The sequence below is a fragment of the Amphibalanus amphitrite genome, unplaced genomic scaffold (genome assembly GCF_019059575.1).
Source record: "Amphibalanus amphitrite isolate SeventyFive unplaced genomic scaffold, NRLGWU_Aamphi_draft 000001F_arrow, whole genome shotgun sequence".
NCBI classification, from domain to species: domain Eukaryota; kingdom Metazoa; phylum Arthropoda; class Thecostraca; order Balanomorpha; family Balanidae; genus Amphibalanus; species Amphibalanus amphitrite.
Window position 1 is genome coordinate 2,400,914 of NW_024881499.1, and position 20,174 is coordinate 2,421,087.

General features: G+C 48.1%; 1 protein-coding gene across 1 annotated transcript in view; it reads left to right on the forward strand.

The window, feature by feature from the left end:
- Positions 1-20,174, forward strand: part of LOC122389703 (integrin alpha-PS2-like) — a 49,943-nt gene continuing 29,769 nt past the window's right edge. The window contains exons 1-3 of the mRNA XM_043382028.1: positions 1-962; positions 12,266-12,408; positions 19,543-19,646. Coding sequence (XP_043237963.1) covers positions 787-962; positions 12,266-12,408; positions 19,543-19,646 — 423 coding nt within the window. The 5' untranslated portion in view covers positions 1-786. The remainder of the gene's footprint in view (positions 963-12,265; positions 12,409-19,542; positions 19,647-20,174) is intronic.

Here is a 20,174-nt window from a genome sequence, read left to right on the forward strand (position 1 = left end):
CTGCCACCTCGTATGACGCTCACCGGCAGGATTTCGGCGGAGTAGGCGGGCCAGTTGGGCCACGGGGCGCGGGAGGAGCGGCCGGCGTCGGGTGTGACAGCGGACGACGGACAGTGTGCGTGTCTGTGTAGGAGACTGGGGTGTGGGAGTGTCCTACCGGGCAACGAGCAGAGAGGTCACCTGTGGTTGTAGGACGGGATAACTACCGATCGACTGAGCTCGGCACAGTGTGGTTCAGGCTGCCCGAGGTCGGAACAGGTCACTCGGGATCAGCACAGGTCATCTGAAGTAAACTGAGGTGAACTGAGGTTGCTGGAGGTCATGTGAAGCTGTTACAGATCATTATCGCCCCAAAAGGTGTTACAGATCAGCTGTTACAGCTGGTCTGAAAAGTCAAGCTCCTCTAGAAGTATCTGTCTGACGTCACCTGAAGACATTTGATATCAGACCACTGTAAGATGAAGCCATATCAGGTGACCAGGGAACTGAGGTCACACGAAGACCTCTGAAGTCGATCGAGGTCGTCTGAGGTGACCTGAAGGATCACCTGGAGGTGTAGCGTGTCATCTGAGGCCACGAAAAGGCAAACGGGCAAACAGAGGACGTCTAAGGTCAGCCTCATTCAGCTGTTGTGCTCAGCAGATCCGAACTTCTGAGAATTCCCTGTGAACACCAGGTCTCTGAGGCTCCCTGAGCTGCTGAAGTTCGACTGACCTGCTGGGGTCAGCTGGGGTCGGCTGCAGAGTGTCAGTGTCAGTCAGTGTGTCAGCCGGCGTACTGTTCCTGATGGCTGCCGCGCTCGGCTCGGTGCTCGCCGTCCACCTGGCTGTCCACCTGGCTGTCCACCTGCCGTCCACGGCCGGCTACAATGTGGATGTAGACGGCTGGGTGGCGTACCGCGGCCCGGTCGGCTCCCTGTTCGGGTTCAGCGTGGCAGGATACACAGACAGCAACAATAGCTGGTGAGTAGTGCACTGCTGATGGCGGACGGGCAGCCGAACAAGCGGTCGGCAAAGTGCAGTCGGCAAAGTACCGATTAGAGCCGTTTACCATAAATAGTCTGCTAAACATATAGCCACGCACCAATTACGGTCATTACGCATTTTATTAGCCTGGAAGTTGTGCGTCGTAGGGGTGTGTGTACTATGTATTGTGTAATGTGATACATGCGATAAATTGTAAGCTTGTATAGCGAGCGAAGCTTATCAATCAATGTCTCTTTGGTTTCTGAGTTATCTAACTGCGAGCCGCGAGGAGTTCTCGAACAGAAAAAGGGCCAGATTGCCCTGTTTCCTGTTCAACGTGAACGCAATTTGCATTTAAGCCATGTGCCCATTGAACACATTCGCAACGTCCAAATTAGTTTTCATTAAAACTTACGCACAGCCGGGCGAACTACGCCGGTGACCAGCGTGAGCCTCTTGCGCTGCGTCTGTGATTAAACTGTTATGTGCATATATTATCTTTGTTGGTGATAACTATCATGCACTGGAGCACCGGAAATGGTCACGGCTATATATCAGCGTGGCCCGGAACCCCCCGCCGCCGTCTGTATTTAGTACCCGCTGAGAGACACCAGCTGCCTCCTGCCCCGGTCCGGCGCGAGGAGAGCATTATGACCGGATTATTTCATTTCGATGATGAGCCCATTACAGTTATTTTATAGACTGAGGGGTATGGAACGGTTATGGAAGATTTTGAATGCGAAGCCCATGAGTTTGTTCCAAAAGGCGACCTACACACAAAAAATATTAACACCGTTAGTGGTGTAATTGCACAGTACATATCTGAGCACTTAAGGAAGGTTAATTTAGTCCCTTCCCCGCTTAAATTACTCGCATTGGCTTATAAATGAACACCAGGAAGAAGGTAATGGAACACTGTTAGGAGGGTTGGGTGTTTTACTACACCATGATATAACGTTAACGGTGTTAAATTACCCTGAAGCTCTTTTTAAAAGTATGCTATTACCCTTACGTTACCCCATTTACGCGGTTACAAAACACCCTAGAGGACCTTTTCAACAAATAGTACATATCTGAGCAGTTGAAGGAGTTTTTTTTACACCCATGGTATATCTACGAAAACACTCTTCATCTACTAAAAATATGCTTCTACGATTCTATTAGTACAACGTTTTTACTTTTATAAACCATATTATAGCTATTAAAACACGTGCATATTAAAATAATACCGTTGACTAATCTTAATATTTCAGGATACATAACAACGTAGCTTCCTGCAAATGTCCAAACAAAGTGCCTCAACGAATACAAGACATGTTTATTCGCATGTTTCAAACACTGGTGTCGTAAACCAAGTATAAAGAAATCGAAAATCACTATTTACGGCTAAGTTAGTACTTTTGCATCTCGGGATGCACAAGCTCAAGGTTTGATTATTTCGCAAAATAAGACATCCGCTAATAAACACAAAACAATTTGTCACCTGTTGTATAGGGGTTGGAACAGAACGTATAACAAGTGGAACGAACAGAACATGTGTATTCGAATGCCTTAAACAAAGGGTACACCAAAAACTTAAGCAGCAGCAACGCGCATGGAACACACTCAATGACGTGGAAACATCCAACACCCGATACTTAATCAAATCAAATTCTACTGTCTCAGTGATCCCCTAACTCGTTAATCCCACAGCAATTTCCTGCGCATAATGACTCGCACTGCGGCACTGGTGTAGTCAACCTTTACGAAACAGGAAATCACCATGGTACTACTGCAAACAAAGATCTTGTTATCATGACAAGACAACGGCCTGTAAGAAGTGCGGCACAGCTTTTGAAAGTTTTCAGAAAATTCAGGTTTGCTTTTTCAACAGAAAAACACAACGCTAACCAAGTGCGTCCGCATTATTGTCCCTTATGGGATTATTGTCCTGTATCAATCACTTCGACGCCGTCTCGTTGGAGTTCGCCACTGTTTGGCTGGCCGTGATCACTATACAGCCCAAAGTTCACGAAGCGTCCCACAGCTTTGGCTGACTCTGAAACAAGCCAGAAGACCTGCGCTCATTTAACGATCCTTCATGAAATCCCTATTTAGGTGCTTCGACTCGACCAGTTATTCGATACTTAATTCGCGATTTACTTTCATACCCTCCGAAAATAAAAACACAGTCTTGACAGGGTATTAAGCCTATTCCGGACGGGGGCCTTTTCGGCCCTCCTCAGGTTTTTCTTGTTTCATTGCCAAACGCCTCAAGATATTCAGCTCATCTTGGCGACTTTTCCTAAATATTCATTACGTAAATTTCAGCAAAAAAAAAATCCGGTTTCGGTCAGGTCAGGTCACCAGAGCGGTTTTTATACCCCACCTCAGAAAAGTTTGCAATCACGTCAGAGCTAGAATTTTTCACGGAGCGATTTCCTCTCTTCAGGGCTTCATTACAGTATCTACCAGCATGTGTAATTTGCATATATCAGAATTTGTACCTACCTTTCTGTGACCTGAGGTCAGGTTAGAGTCGTGATCTTCCTACATTACAAGCCTATGTGAAAATATTGAAATGCGTCCTGCTTCGAGTAAACGAGTCAAAACCATCCAATTATTTGGGGACTATGACAGATTATCTGATCTGTAATGACTCAGGTGCCTTTTACTGACAGGGGTACCGGGAAGGGTCATCTGAAGTCATGTGACGTCATCAGTGGTTTTTAGCTAATAAATCACGATATGATGGTGCTAAAGACTTGTAAATGTACCAAACTGTTTGCCTGGTCATGGCGCGTTGATTGGTATCCAGCGTGATCTTCTTAGGCCCAATTTTGAAGTTGACCTATTAAAGGTCATGCAAGTGTAGCGTGTGCTCACCGGGAAAGAAAGCAAGAACCTAGACCAAGATATATGTACAATAACGAGAATGAGATAAGCGAAAGCAAATAGACAGTCCCTAAACAGAGAACCAAGAGCCAACGCAGCGAGCCGGCCGCAGACCGCGTTCGCCCGACTCCGCGCTCCCGCTCATTCTACTCGCCGCCGCGCGGCGCACCCCGTCCGCCCGACCGCCGGGTCACGTGACCAGTGGGCAGCCTCAGGCGCAGGTCGTTCACCGGTCGGCCGGCCGGCTGGTGGACTGCACCAGCTGGCCACCGCCGCGGCCAGCGACGCGACACTAGCACTACACTGTACCTGTTTCAAACAATTTATTTTTTTATGACCTCTGGTGACCTCAATATTGACCGGACCTCCAAAAATATATATTAAAGTTGTAGGCCTTTTAACGAACTATCAAACGCCGTTTACCATTTGTCGCTCCGATTAGTGGTTTTCGAGATCTGAAGGGGGTCGAAAAGGCCCGATTCCGAACCTTTCAGAGTCCGCCCGGAGGGTTATAACTTACCTTCGCGACAGGCGCATGCAGGAAAAGCTCCCGCAACCGGACGCTTCGAAACAGTCTAGCCTCCTCCACGTTTCCGCCTCAGTCATCCTGTTACTGCTGTATCTGCAGTCTGCAACCACCACTCCACATCTATTCTCCACTTAATCTCCATAATATGCACCGCACAATTCGATAAACATCAATGACTCTTTATGATCTGAGCACTGCCAATGCGCTCCACGCTTCAGCCGACCAGACTGATAAAAATGGCGGCGAACGCTCGCGCGCATTCGCCCTTTTGCGCATGCGCGAAAGGAAACCCCCGTAAGCTACTTTGAGAACACCACGGATATTTTACACCTTTAACCCTCGCCCGCACATGGGGGGGGGGGGGTGGTTGCCACCCCCCCAGGTAGTCTTTCTGCTCTGCACTCAACATTTTTAAAGCTAGAAGGCTGATTTTTCGTATAGCTGCTCCTCTATCCTTTCTTGATGTCCACTGAAAATTTCAAGTTTCTGTGGTTTTTGGTTTCGGAGATATGACCTTGTTTTTCAGGTCATGTCATGACCCAAATGGCCAATTCTCAACATCTTGCGTTGGCTATGGGCCTTGTGAGCTTTTAACACCTTGATTTCGGCCTTTTATGCCAATCCTACCTCCCACCTATCATGAAACATGTTGTTCGACGATGTACAGAGGTCAAGGTCAGGGTCAAGGTCAACCTAGGTCATCTAAGATAATTGCGTTTTAGGCAAGCTGAATTTACTTTTTTGAAATTTTTTGACTACATTTTTGGTAAAAGCTTCTCAGATCATGATTTCATGTAATATGGACACATAAACAATCGGTGCACACATCAGTATACACACAGACACACACAGACATACAAACACATATTATTGACCTTGACCTAACTTGACCTGAAATGACCTCAGCAGCAAAAACCTGGTCGGGTAGTGTGACAAAGAGGTTCTAGGTGGGCTGGCACCAGAAAACGGCATCGTCATCGGTATATGACAAGCAGCGCGCTTGATATCCAACGGTGACCTAAAACAGCAACATTTTTAGTTTGACCTGACCTGGAAGGTCAATGACTGACCTGAGAAGGTAAAACTGGGTATCATTGGATTCGTCTCTTCCCAAGCAATCTTTTTGGTCTTTACCGCTAAGCTCTATCTCCAACAGGAACGAAATGGCGTGGGGGGGGGGGTGGCAACCACCCCCCCCCCATGTGCGTTCTATGGATGGGAAATGGCATGTGCGGGCGAGGGTTAAGAAGCAACGGACGTCTTTTAAAAGTATTTACAAGGTAATTGTAGGCTTCAAGGTGTAAACGTACCGCTTTGATGTCGTTTTAATACCTCTTTCGGTGTACATAAACTGATCCCATCTTTTTATAGTCTAGATATACTTTTTGTACCTCCACGGTGTTTGATAAACTAACCACCTTCATTTCTACTTCGATAAAAAAGAAGGGATGTGTTATGGAAGTGTACGATCATTCTTTTGAAAATACCACTTACTTTAAATAGTGCATTCGGCGTAATTGTAGTCTCTGTACAATATTCATGAAATACTTTGGTGTAAAATAAACCAGCTCGGTGTTAATATTTTTCTGTGTGTATAGGAACATAGCGTTAGCGGAAAGAATCTTGTCGGAATGGTGCGATAATGAGGACGTCGTCGAAGACAGGACGGGACGGGAGGGAAATGTAGGATAGAGTGGGAGGATCGAAGAAAGAGTAGGAGGATGGAGGGCAGGATTTGAAGATGGGAGGACACGATGGAAGGATCATGTGTGAAATATAGAGGGGCGGCTGATTGTGAGAACGAATGGCGATGGACGTAATCAGCTAGGACAAAACATGACTGAATAGCGGACAATGGTGACCAGCGGCAGACGGGTGTCAAGAAGGTACGGGAGAGAGGGGGGGGGGGGACAAAAGGAACCGAGCGCTGAAGGACCGATCAGCTCGGGAGCATTGCAGACGTAGAACATTGCAGATGACGAAGCGATGGAGACATGCCGCAGTGACATGGCCGGAACGAGCTGCGAGAAGGTCGTGGCCGCGTCTCACCGCCAGGCACCGGCTCCGTGTCTCGGCTGGTGTCTGTTTATTCGGCGTTCGACGCTCTGTTTATGGAGCGCCGGCCTGGAAGACTGACGATTACTGGGGACCCGGCCGGGAAATGGCACTGATCCGCGCCCCGGCGGGGTGTCGGTCGCACGCACACGCCCACGACCGGTGACGACAGCCCCACAGCGGAGACGGCGGAAACGGCGGCCTTGAGTACGGCGAAACTTCCGCTGCAGATTGGGTTCTGCACTGCTATCCCGTTAGCTGCCATCAGCGTTGGGGTGTTTATTTGCAACTGTGTATAGCAGCTAGCTTGTAGCTTGGGATGCATATTTTTAGATCGAACTATTTGAAGAACTTCGTGAGACGGGACGGTTCGATGAAGCAAAAAAAAAAAAATGCATGCCTATGAATGCACTAAAAAAGTCAATCACCAATTGATAAATGATAAGTTATATCTTTACGGATTAAATTCCATCATATTCATATGCAGCTATGTGTTTTTGATAAGACTCTGGGCCGCTGGGTCAACTGTCGTGAGTCACCGGCGACAGAGCGTCCCCCGGCCAGCCGACAGCCGACAGCCTGTTGATGTCCGTGACTGTCGTGGTTTGGGTCAACCAACGGGCTACAACGGCCCAGGCGCACACTCGAGTAAACGGTGCGTCTGAAATTTCAGGCCTCCAGGTCGCCATCTGTATTCTCAAGAACTTTGACGTGACACATGCTTTTATAATTCTTCATTTTGAAATTGATAGAAAGGCCAAAATTGTTTGCCTCATATGACATATCGACGCATTTTTTCCAAACCCTTCATCTGATAGTCCCGTGACTTTGCGGGAAGCACGAAACATCCCCTATCATCCAATTCTGATTAAATATTGTGTTCGTAAGCTTCTTCTGGCATTGCTTGATCTTCCAAGACAGACAAACTTGAGGAAACCCGAGTGACTACCTTTTTTGGAAGTTTCTATCCAACTTGTCGGAAATTCACGGGAGAACAGATGTGGGGTCTAGAAAAAATAACTAGTCGATAGATAAAACGCAATAGAAATACATAGCGTGCCCCAGCACAAAATAATCTTTTATTAAATAGGACCTGCAGAGACCCCCGTAAAAAAACACTTGGTACACCGTCCTCAGGCTTGTATTTCAGGTCGCATGACGCACGTGACACGAAATCGGAGCTGTGACCCATCCTCACCCCCTTCCTCACCGCCTCGTGTCCTTCGAGGTGGACAGAACTCGCAGAGTAATTGGAGTTGGACGAGCGGTAGACGGGCCGACACGGAGGGACGGCACGGTAGAGGGTGTCGGATAGAGGGGGTGTCAGGACAGAGGGGGAGAGCAGGGAGCCGACCGGAAGGAGCCATCTGCCCCCCCCCCCCCGACCGTCTGACCGGAGGGGGTCCCCGGAGACCAGGGAAGATGGTGGCGGAGGAAGGCAAAAAATCGAGGAAAAAATCCGGGACTGTTTTGAAAGTAAACCGACGCGCCCTGCCAGACAGAGCCGTTTGGAGAAGGCTGGTGGGTTATTCGCTTGGGAATGCAGCTGTGTTAATATTAACTTTTTTCAAACCAAAACCAGGGCCTAGCACCACTTTTGAGTGGAAGGAAAGGGAGGCATGCCAATATACAATATGTTCTGTGTAGATGGAGGTGTAGGTAAAGTTACCGTTTTCGCTGTCCACATCGGTAGTTGATTTTTTTTTTGCTGAAAAGAAAAGAAAAACAAAAATGTCGTCTTGCCTAAATCTAGTATCATTCAAGTATTCTTGAGCCCGGAGCTAAAATATTCTGTCGATTTCACGGAACTGACTTCGATCCCAACGCTGTCATTTTCGGCATGAACGTCGTATCACTGTAACTGCAGACAATGGCTTCCGTAACCTGATACTAGACGGTACCAGATTTCGGCACACGCAATACTCACCACAGTTGTTTCTTACAACATGCAGCGATGCGCTCTGCCCGGTGAGTATGCCCAGAATGCACGGAGTGCCCACCGATGAATATGCGATCGTAACCCCGGGCGAGAGCCTCGTTGTCGCTAAGTCCTGTAAAGGGTGACGCTGCCCGGTGCGTTTCCAAGAAATCACAGCGCGCTACCAGGCCGGCTTGACATGCATTTTTCATCCTACAGGGAAGTGTCGCAAGACACAAATTCAGTCCTTGTAGATCTTGACGAAGAAGCAGTTCTCTATTTTTCACCTCAGTCGGTAAACTGTTTTGTAATTTGTTATTTGATGTGCATTTTCATTTGTGAATGGACGTTTTTATTAGAATATGGCCTTCAAGACTACGGGCATGAGCGAAAGCAATCTAGGTTTGTCTTGCTTTTTCCGGCCCGAACTCATATCACACACGTCAGCACATCCACACCAGAATCGGGCGAAACACACACAGTCATTCACACCGCAGCTGCCGGTTTTTATTCCGTGTCTCTAACTCAGTAGGCCAGTGATGAGGCAGCATAGCAATGAAGACTCGGCATTTACTGCGCCGCACCCTGAGACATCCGTCAGCTGATTTAATGGTACTTCATATCAAAGGGATGATGTACACACTTAAATGCGTCAAACCTTGTTTGCGCGTCGCAGTCTGCTTACCACGCTAGTAAACAGAACTATAATCCTATGAAATAGTGCCGGATGGGTATGAATGGAAATGAGCAGTATCAAAAAAGCAGAACGATGCAGGTTCATAGGTCTTGAAATTGAAAACGCTTTGCTAGAATATGGTAATTAGACATGTGAAAAACATCATTACTTTTCTACTATTTATGTTTTTCTCGGCCCGTCTAAGAAATACACACAAACCGTGGAGCGTAGTGTTACCTTGGCTAAGCTGCTCTAGGATAATTCCGTATATACGGACGGGCAGCTCTGCTCTCCCAACTTCTCTGTTTACTTTGCTTTGAACTCCGGCCTGGCCGTAAACAGATCTGGCTGCCGGTGCCAATTAGTCTACAATAACACAAAGACACGCTTAAAGATAACCATTGAAGCTCGGTTACATATTAACTAGACAGTTCAGGAGCTGCATTAGATTGCAGTTCTTCACAAACTACAAATTTATAATAGTATTTTTGGCTGGAGTGTTAAAATTCATTCTTGTAAATGTTTTTTTTAGGCAAAATGCAAGCAATAGTAGCACGTTCTTGGGAATGGTATGTATCAATACAAGTATACAACAAAAATGTAATGCCGTCAAAGTATCACGGTATCACAGGAGCGCATGAAACCCTACTTGACACACTATTAGGCCGCGTTTTAGCTCTTTTAGGGCCATGGTTTCAGCAGACTTTCCAATACTTTCCTCCACCGTTGGCCCACAACTGTTCCCTCTCATACCCAGCCATTAGATCTCGCCCGTGCGTTTGTTCACCTTGTGCGTCTCGCCTTACGGTCGAACGTGCAGCGTGTCACGGAGCGCCGCACGGTGCGTAGGACGCCGCGGCTAAATGTCGCGCTTCGTCTCCATCCTCTGTGGCTCACGAGCACGCACCGATCCGTCGCCCGGCCGCGGCCCGATCATACGGCAGATGGTCCATTCAAAGACGGTGGTGTTGTGCAGCTACACAGGGTCTCAGTGGAAAGTGATGCGACATTAATTTACGTAATATAGACGTCACTGTCAGTGTAGGTTGAATTGACCACAAAATATGTTCTTCCTCTTCTTAGTGGGTTAGAGCACCTATAGCAATCAGGGCCAAGCATCCGACAATATGCTTTTGTTCCTGTGACTTTATGCACTCCACCTCTGCACCTTTCAAGGAAGCGGAACTGCAGCAGGCGGTATATGATTTCGTCATACACGGGACATTGCGCACGCCGGATGAACGGTACAATCGCCTTCTGTTCGTAGTACGCTTCCTAGGAATATAAGCAAACAGAATAAGGATTGCGGTATGCTCAGTCGTCTCCTTGTCTGAGATAAACGTAAGCTGGGCGCCTGATAAGGAGGCCGGATGTGAAGTACACTGAGCCGACTTTATTCGACCCAGCTGCTTGGTTTTCTTCGAAATGGGCATGCATTTTGATGGTCATGGAGATATATCATGCCTGCGCAATATAAATTAATTCCTTTCATAGTGCAAGGACAGAAGATTTTTTCCTGGATTATATTTACATTAGCCGTTTAAACGACGACCATGTGCTACATTTTTGGTGCGCAGTAGGTGCAGATTTGGTGCATATTTGGTCAAATTAGGCGCGTTTTGGTTCTTAAAAGTTATCAGTTTTGCCTGCACATTTGCTTATATACCAGATTTTTCAAATAAGCAGGCATTATTTTCGATTTAAACAATGACATAATTCATATGAAGATGTTTGTTCTTAACACGCGCAGTGGAACGGTTGCGAGTACTACGCCCAGTGGAAGGGGGGGGGGGCGGATGTCGCCCCCCCTAAGATCTCAGCTCCCACTGGAGCTAGAAAGACGAAATTTGGAGGGTAGGTGGGGGCCATGGGGAACTCTGTTGTGTGTGAATTTCATGACCCTAGGTCAATATCTTCAAGGTCAAATGAGGTCAAATGTGGTCAAATCTGCCATATTAGCGACTTTTTTGCGTTTACACGCCGATAACTCAAAAAGTTTCCGGCCGATTTTTTTAAATCTTTCACTATACGAAAGAACAAACATTTGTAAGTATGTATGGTGAATTTCTAGATAATCCAACAATAAATATGGCAGTTAGAAGCCTGCGAAGGGTAAGATGTCGCCGGCTGAGGCGGCATCGGCCGACGCGGGAAACGCGGCAATCACAATTTTGTGTTTACACACTCATAACTCAAGTTGTTACCGGCCGATTTTCAAAATTCTTTGACCATATGATTGCCTGTACATTTCTCAGTCTTCTCACCGAATTTGACGCGAATCTAATATAATCAGCGGTAAGGAGCGCGATGTAAAGACTGAACCGTCCCGCCCCGGCACAGTCTACAATTCAGGCGGCGCGTAACGGCTAGCGCCGGCCGCCGCGCCGCCGCGCCGCCGCGGCGGCAGGATGTTTGACTTTACACCGCTATTACTAGAAAAGTTGTGAACCGATTTTCTTACTTCTTGCATGAGAAGATCCGCAATTCAATTCTGGACAGGTAGCCGAAATTTCACATTGATATTATGCTTGCGGCGCGAGTTATTGGCGAAAAACAGGAGGGGTGGGCGAAATCCGCCCCCCCCTTCCACTGCGCGTGTTAAAGGGACTATCCCACCTTCTAAAATGTTGTTAAAACCAGTTAAATTGTGCCCGACTTTATAGATTGGATGACCAGGAACACGGTTCTGGCATTTATTTTTCATTAAACATCTTAGGCTTCCCATATTCCAAACACAAACTTTCAAATATGTGACGTCACAGCCCAAAATTACCTCCTTCCCCAGGCCACATTACTGTCATAAAGCTGATTCTTTTTACTCTGTAGGCACCACAACAAAGTTCAGACCAAGTTTTAAGCGATTTTTCAACGAACAAACCCATTTAAATCAGAATGACTAAACGAGGTGACGTCACACTAACGGTCGCTCCATGTTGAAGATAGGGCCTTGTACAAGGCCCATTTTCAAATGAAGGGAACGAATTTCTTCAACACCAAGAGGCCGCGGGGGTTGCAACCTAGATAGATAGTGGTTTCTGAACCTCGCCGCAAACTTGGCTATCTCAACTCAAACCCCATGTTAAAGGTGGGATAGTCCCTTTAAAGAGATTTGGTGCACATTTGGCCAACTCGTGCATTCGCCAGATAACCCGTCGTGAAAACCGCTAATGACGGTCATTATCGAGTCACAGGTGACCGTGGCTCCGAGCTGTGTCTCAGGCGCTGACGCCGCCCCTGTCTGTGCGCAGGGTGATCGTGGGCGCGCCCAGGGCCAACACCTCCCAGCCAGGAGTGGTGCAGGGAGGAGCCGTGTTCAGGTGTGCCGCCGACCCGCCCGCCACCGGCGGCTCCCCACTCCGGACCTGCCAACAGCTGCCGTTCGACGAAAAAGGTGAGCGAGCTACCGGAGTGCACCGTGCAATGTGCAATGTCCCCGAGCATCCGGAGACATTACTAATATCCTCATTAACGTTTGTTGACTCTTCTTGATGAAACCTCATTGAAACTTGTCTCAATGAAAGCATGCCTCATTGAAGGAGACGGTTGTATTTATTTCATACATGCATAGGTAAAGGGTCTCAAGAGCCAACGTCTTCCCTCGTGCCTAGTAACACATACACATTTACTACATCCGGAAGTTTGAATATAAACACATGCACATGTCTGTTTCGTATCATCCTTTAAAGTAGCCTGAATATCATTAATATTTATTTTGCAAAGATATTACAATCTTGTGCATACATCATTAAATATTATCCGCTGCAGCACGCCAACCTTCGATAAATTTGCAGAGTTGTTCCTTTTACAGTTCAACGGAGAAAATCCACATCATCTGAATCCTGACTTTCATTGGAGTACGTAAATTGTAAGCCCTTCTGGTGCTCAACTCAATCCATAAGATACCAGTGTTGGCTACTGACCGGTGTGAATTATATCACAACGCTCACTTCATAAAATTACTCGGGATATTTTTTGGTTGATGGGAGTCGGCAGTCCCTAACCCTGAGCGTCCTTCTTGGGACAGGCTCCCGTTCAGTGCGACGATCTCTCAGTGACCAGTTTGTCCAGAGCAGCGCTGTGCTGGAATAAATAAACATCTGGGGTCCCGGCGGCGGCGACCGAGCCGCGCTCGGGTGTCACCGAGGGGAGGGGGAGGGGGGGGGGGGGGTCTGCGCCTCACAGGGTCGCCGGGCAGCGCGCCGGGTCACACCGCTTCTTGGAAACAGGCGACGATCACAGCCACTCGAGGGGGGATCACCTTACAGTCAGCTGACGGTTTGGGCGTTAGGCAGCTGATTTTTATGGGTTTTATTCTTCTAACTTTTATGATGTTCTTTCATCGATGAATGACAGGATGAAATCAAGTGAAATACTTTCTCGCTAAAGTTCATATACGTTCGTTAACCCTAGAACGCCTAGGGGGGGGGTTGTATCAACCCCCCCCCCTGAGGTTTTTTCGAAGTGCACGCTAAACGGCTTGTCGTAGCGGGCTGAAATTTTCAATACCCTCTGGGGCAACCTTTGCGCATCTTTTGCCGAAAAAAATTGATCGGGTCATGTCAGGTCACGGAGTTATGACGTCATAAAGGGAACAACCTCCGGCCAGATTTACGCTAAATTGGAGACTGCTTCACATTGGTATAAATGCCGACTGACCTGACACACTGATGGATTGTTTTAGAACCATAACTGGCTGATTTGACATTGGCACAATGTCCGTTGACCTTTTCAAGGTTACTAAAGGTCAAGGTCAGGTCAGTGACCTCGGTTGACCTGTAATGACTTCTTGCACTTGTATGCCTTTTCGGGGTATTTTGATGCCCTGAATCCGAATTTGCTATCCATTTCAGGCATCGTCGGTTGTTTCTTGTAGTTCATTTTGGGTCAGGGTCAGGTCAGTGACGTCACACGCCTGACGTGACCCAATGCACAAATGACCTTGCAGACTTCCGATGCTCCCAACGCATCATTTTTAGAGTTATGACATCGAAATACGCACCAAACGATAGAGAATTGATCAAGGATCACGATAGTGAAGGTTTCAAGTCGATATCTCTTACCGTTTTGCCGCAATCGGCGCGGAAATCTGAAAAAGTTAGATTTTTCCGAAAATTTGACCTTTGACCGGTCATAAGTAGGTCAAATGTTGACCTAGGACCAAAAAATATACCACCAATCGCGAGATCTCGTTGAGAGCAATCCGTTGTTTTTTTTCCGCTAAGCTCTACGACCTTCCGTTTCGAAACGCCAGGGGGGGGGGGTCGTAACAACCCCCCCCCCCCCCTGGTCGTTCGTGTTATGAGAAATGGCCTGGTCGTGCGAGGGTTAATGTTAGGTATTTCTGAGATGATTTCAAGTAAAAATACCAGATTTGGTGATGATGATGTGTGCAATTTGGACTGCATAAGCCATCAAAGAAATCATTTTATTCTAGGTACTCAACGGCCTCTTATTTTATTATACTAAACAGAGCAATGAGCAGCAGCAGAAGCGCTAAAATGACACAAGGATTCTCGCTTTCATGCAAAGGCGGAAATCACAGAATCGACACGGTCTCCTGCATCCCGCCTACCAAAACTATGTCGTAAATATTCACGGCGCTTGAGAGTGCATCCCGGTACTACATGAAGCGTACATACATTGAACATGCCATTGTCACCTGCAAAGGCCAGGACCCGCCTAAACCCTCCATTTTCTATACAGAAAGACAATCGATATCTATACATTTTTTCGCGAGACCTGCAATTGTATAGGCTGTAGTTTACTACGCCTTGGCTGAGTAAGCACACTCATGTATGTGCCTGTATGGAAAACTGAAAAGCTTTGAATGAAGACCGCGCGTTTTATTCAACTTTCGACCATTTGCCTTCACTGTTTCAACGCTAAGAAGCACTGTGTAGCAGCATGCTAGCTCACCGTATAAAAACAATGCTGACTGGAGAAAGAGCATCCATCGTAGATGTTGGATAAGTGAGTGAATGATGATGTATTTTCGTAGGTCGACAGGTTTCCACTATTCATAGAATCAGTTCATGAAACAGGAATGTGCGTACGAGTGGATGGGTAACGGTTTTTCATTGATTTCTGAATGTGTACTGACATACAAATTGAAGTCTTCTTAAAACAGTTCCGAACCGTCCCAATTCTCCCTCAAAAGGCACTTTCAGTTCAGAGAGCCGCCGCTGGGCCGGCATTCCGGCGCGTGGCGCACGGCTCACCCCGCTGACCGGCGCAGTGTTTTTGCCCCGAGGTCAGCCTTTGACCCGCAGCCGGCCGTCGTGTGTTGACGGCCCGGCCATACATCTGACGGCAGGTGTCCAGGCGGCCGGAGAGATATGAACGGCCCAGGGTGGACGGAAAGAGAATACAAACAGGCAGAGAATGGAGGCTGGAAGAGATGAATAAACCTGTGGCTATTGAGGACGATAATGCATTTGGATTTCTCATACATTTCGCTGCTCGAATGCTACATTGGACGCATTGATAGAGGTAGAGCCGAGGTCACGCTTAGCAGAGCTTGTTGCTCAGACCTAACTCCTGCCGTCCGATTGGGCGATTCCGGGTTAAGTAGGAAGATGAAATCGGAATATGGAGAGGGCAGGGCTGAGGCTGGAGCTGAGAGGGTAGGCTGATGGCTGTAGACCGAGGAGTGACGAAGTTGAGTCGAAGGGTCTCACACTTATAAGTGAGAATTTCGATGCTCCAGCGAGATGACCACAGTGAGGTTCACCGTAGCGTCATGTGCGGAAGCAAGTTGGGCGGGCGGCACAACCCCTGCTTTGGAGGGCTGACGGATGAACGAGTGGTGACCGTCGTCTCTGATCCCCGCAGTCTCTGATCTATATCACGCCGTCTCTGATCTATATCCCGCCGTCTCTGATCTATATCCCGCCGTCTCTGATCTATATCCCGCCGTCTCTGATCCATATCCTACCGTCCCTGATCTGTATCGGCGGCCCGCCCACCAGGCAGGGCGCACACAATGGACACCGGCAGCGAGGAGGACGGCCCAGGGGATGGCGCGGCCGCAGTTTTTAGTGAGTGGAGTGGGGGCGGTCAAGATTACTTTACTACTCGGGGCGGTGAACTGTGTTCATCTCGGGATTCAGTGAGGATGTCAGTTTCAGAGGGCCATGGAATATCTAGGTTATGTGAGATATTTCATATAGTGGTTCTATAAAGACCTGAATCTGATGAAAAATCCACAGGCATCCTAAATACTTCACAAGTATTCAAATGAAGAAAAGTATAGACATTGAAAAGTAATGTCAGATGTTAGGTATATACCAAAGCAACATCGCATAGGTATTGCTACAGCTTTTCAGGACAATCTGTAATCACTCATTTGCCAATGTGCACACTTTTACCGTATAGCAAGAAGTTCAGTCAACTGACCGGCGTCTTTAGAGCCAACTACGCGATATTTGTTCGCCGGGCGTGGGGAGTGGGGCTATTGCCAAATGAGCCAACACCATTAGCGTCTTTACCGAGCTGTCGCCACCGACCTCACATTCCGAGAGACGCACCGCGCCGAGCGTAAACGTGAAAGCTGATTTAATTCTGCGTACGTCACCTGCGGCAATCGTCGTACTCAGCGACCGTTTGTTCGCCGCTCAGCGTTTTCACGTCGGTCCACCGAGTGGGGAGGGGCAATGTCAGCACGCGCTATACGCTGCGAACACATACCTACCGCACGTCGCCCTCCGCACACCACACACGCCGCAATGTGCGTGAAGCACAGCCCATGCCTATGCTGCGTTCGTCTCATTTGTCACATGCGCTACACTCATCGCATTCCTTTAATTCAGCTCGCATATCGCAGGTGAGCATCGCCTTCACCCAAACATCAGTGATCATGATGTTGCCACCACACGCCACATCACACATAGTGCTACACCACACACCACAATAAACACTAACACTAACCGTTCACAGTCAAACGGCGCTTACCGTTGACCTGTACATACAACCGCGCATCTATTTTCACTCGTATTTCCCGTCTGGGGCCCTCCAGAGCCAAAGCCGATCACCAGCAGCCGACGAGCAGCCGTCTGGCCCCGTCAGGTCACTGGGTCCAGACACAGCCCTGTCCCAGGTATATTGGGGTATGTGGCGGATCTGCCCAGGCTCTGGTAGCCATGGCGGGCTTACTTCAATGTGCCAGGTGTACTCTTTATTTTATGGCCGAGGTGGCAGCTGAGGAAGGGGATAATGTCCATGCTGTTACGGTCACGAAACGGCGGAACGCTGGAAGTGAGCTGCGCCAGAATCAGATGATGCCTAAACCATTGCGGGTCCGGCGAGGAAATTGATTTCAGTTGATTGTCAGAGGGCAGTGATAAAGCTATGTAGAAAACGTGTACGCTTTTTCAATTTGCTCAGTCTCAAAGCACAGCATTTTTGCTTAACAACAATGCATATGAAGTAAGGTCATGCGTTTCCCAGGCTTATTGCCCTATACATAAATCCCCTCCACTAACTGTTGTTTTCAGTCCGGTGCTCCTGACCTGATAAACGTTCTCCATCTCCTTCCTAACCAGCAGTCTCGGCCGCTTCTTTACTCGGTCCGTGTCTTCATCTGATCTAAACAGAGCAAAATAGTGGGTTGTAAAAACGGCGGCACGTCTCACTGGCCGGTCAGCCCGCCACCTCGCCCCGGCAATCTGCTCCGCGGACATGCAATCAGTGGCTACTGCTCTCTGTTTTTGTGCCGTCTGGAATTAGCATTCTGACAGGGGCACGCGCGTCAGACGCGGCCAGCTACCATTACTGAGCGGAGCTGCTCTGGCGCGGGTCATGCGCCGTCGCCGCCCTCAAACAAATCGCCGCCCTCAGTTCAACAAACTGCCCCCGCGGCGGCTCCGGCGCGATATGGGGAATGGGACAAACTCGACACTGCACGCGGAGCTCTCAGCACAGCAGACGGCGCGACGGCAGACAGCACGGCCCGAGTAGACCCCAATGCACGGCGCACCGCCGCGCCGGTGTCGGAGGTATGTGGGCCCGGCGCGCGTTAAACAACAGCCGTTCATCACAGCTATAACCGGGCGCGCCCTCCCACCGGGACGCCATTTCAGTAATCGGCCGCGGCCATGGGTCTGCCTGCCCGCTCCGGGCCGGTCCACGTCTCAGTGAAATACAGCGGCGGTTATAGAGAGAAGACCCTCCCCTAAGCGGTCACAGCGCGCCAGCAGTGGGCGACTCAGTCAGAAACATTCCGAAAAGGCTGAGTGGCTACCGGTCGACCCGGGTGCATCATTGCTTGACTTGCATTTTTTCCAGGGCATTGGAACCGATCAGCTATGCGACGCATTTAAATTCGATATATGTATTACGTTCTTAGTAGCTAAATGTAATTGCCGATTGCTGAAAAAGGCCTTTGGTTATCTTGCAAATTGTCATTATCAATAAGGCATAAAGCACAAATTTTACGTTAAAATCGTTGAATTTATGCAAAGTGAATGCGGGGATTACTTGCAACAGCGGCTTGTCATTTTAGCCTCATCAATAGCACTGACAGTTTACACTTCAGCCGTCGGTAAAGTAGCGCAGCGTATATCTTCGATCGCCGTCATGGTGGCGGGTTCATCGTCACGGCTTTGCAAAACGGTGAAAAATGTCCAGCATTTGCAGCTTCGCCGAACTTTCTAGTGTTTACTTCTGGTCGGATTGCTAGGTTATCTAAAACATACATACCATGACATCACTGAACAAAGAATGGGAAATACCAGGAACTGGCTATCTAAAACGGGAGCCATATGCGAGTCGATCTTTTTAGGTACTCTGTTTCTTGTAAACACGGAGTGAAAACAAATGGCAAGTTATGTTCCGCCCATTTTATTTCCCGTTTCTTAAAGGGACCCTCCCACCTTAAAAAAGTTAATGAATTGGCATAAAAGTGATGTACTGTGAATCAGAAAGAGCGAAAATGAACATCTACCAAATTTCACCGAAAAATATTCACCCGTTTTTGAAATATAAGACTTTTATTTTATAACGCGCGGTCAATGGGCTTGATGAGGTCATCAGAGTCCGTTAGTGTTAAGAGATAGGGACTACGCTGGTCCCACCCTGCAAGTAAAGGGAAGAAATTTCTTGAAACTATAAAGCTGCGGGGGTTGCGACCAGGATAAATGGTGGTTTCTGAGCCTGGCCGCAAACTTGGCTATCTCAACTCAAAACTAATGTTAAGGTGGGAGGGTCCCTTTAAGCGAAGGGCTAGATTACGCAATTGCAGTACAAATTCAGTTCATTAACATTTTTTCATGCAAAAATAATTATTGCCGTGTTATCTATCATTCTTTTGACAATTCATCAGACAATCATTAAAAATCCATCTTTCTTTAACCTTTTTTTGGTCAGCATATCCTTACCAAAAATGATAAAACTTACACAGTACACACACAGTCATTCAATCACAGTCATTCTTTATGTTTGTACAACTTATCCATATCAATTATGCCGCTTCAATCCTCTGATTCAACCTTTCTAGTTCAGCAATCGTCCCTTCTGTCTCCATCCACAGGCAACAATGCGGTCTCAGGCCGACAAATCGTGGACAAGTCGGGCCAGTGGTTCGGAGCTCTGGTGGCCACTTCACCGGGAGTCAACAACTCGGGAGTGGTCGTGGTGAGTAACAACAGCACGAGATGACAGATCGTGGCACATTGGTATATGTGGCATTTCGGAGTGAGGGAGTTTTAGCAAGGGCAGAATAAATGATCAGTGGCTAGTGATGCACCTTTCAACCCTCCCTTAATTTAAGTTGCTCTATCTAGCATGACCCTTATTTAGTGTGAATGTACGATTTAACTGCAATAAACTGAGAGCCAAACTGATATCAAGCCAATAATTGCAGTTTTGTTTACTCTTTACTGCGTCCATCGCTGTCATCTCTGCCTCATGGCAAGCAAATGCCCCTGGCGCAGCGCGCGAGCGCGTGTGCCGCACTGGACTCTGTCCTGCTGTGTGTGTCTCCAGGCTGCCGTGTGTATCTCCGGCCTGTCACTCGCGCACTAATTACGGCGACCAGAGGTCAGCCGGTGACACTGTCCGTGCGTCTACAAAGCGCCACTGGAAGGTCGCCCGCTCCTGCTGCTGACCCAGCGGCGCTTCTCACCCGACAGCGCCAGGGCAATATCAGCGGGCCTAGTACGG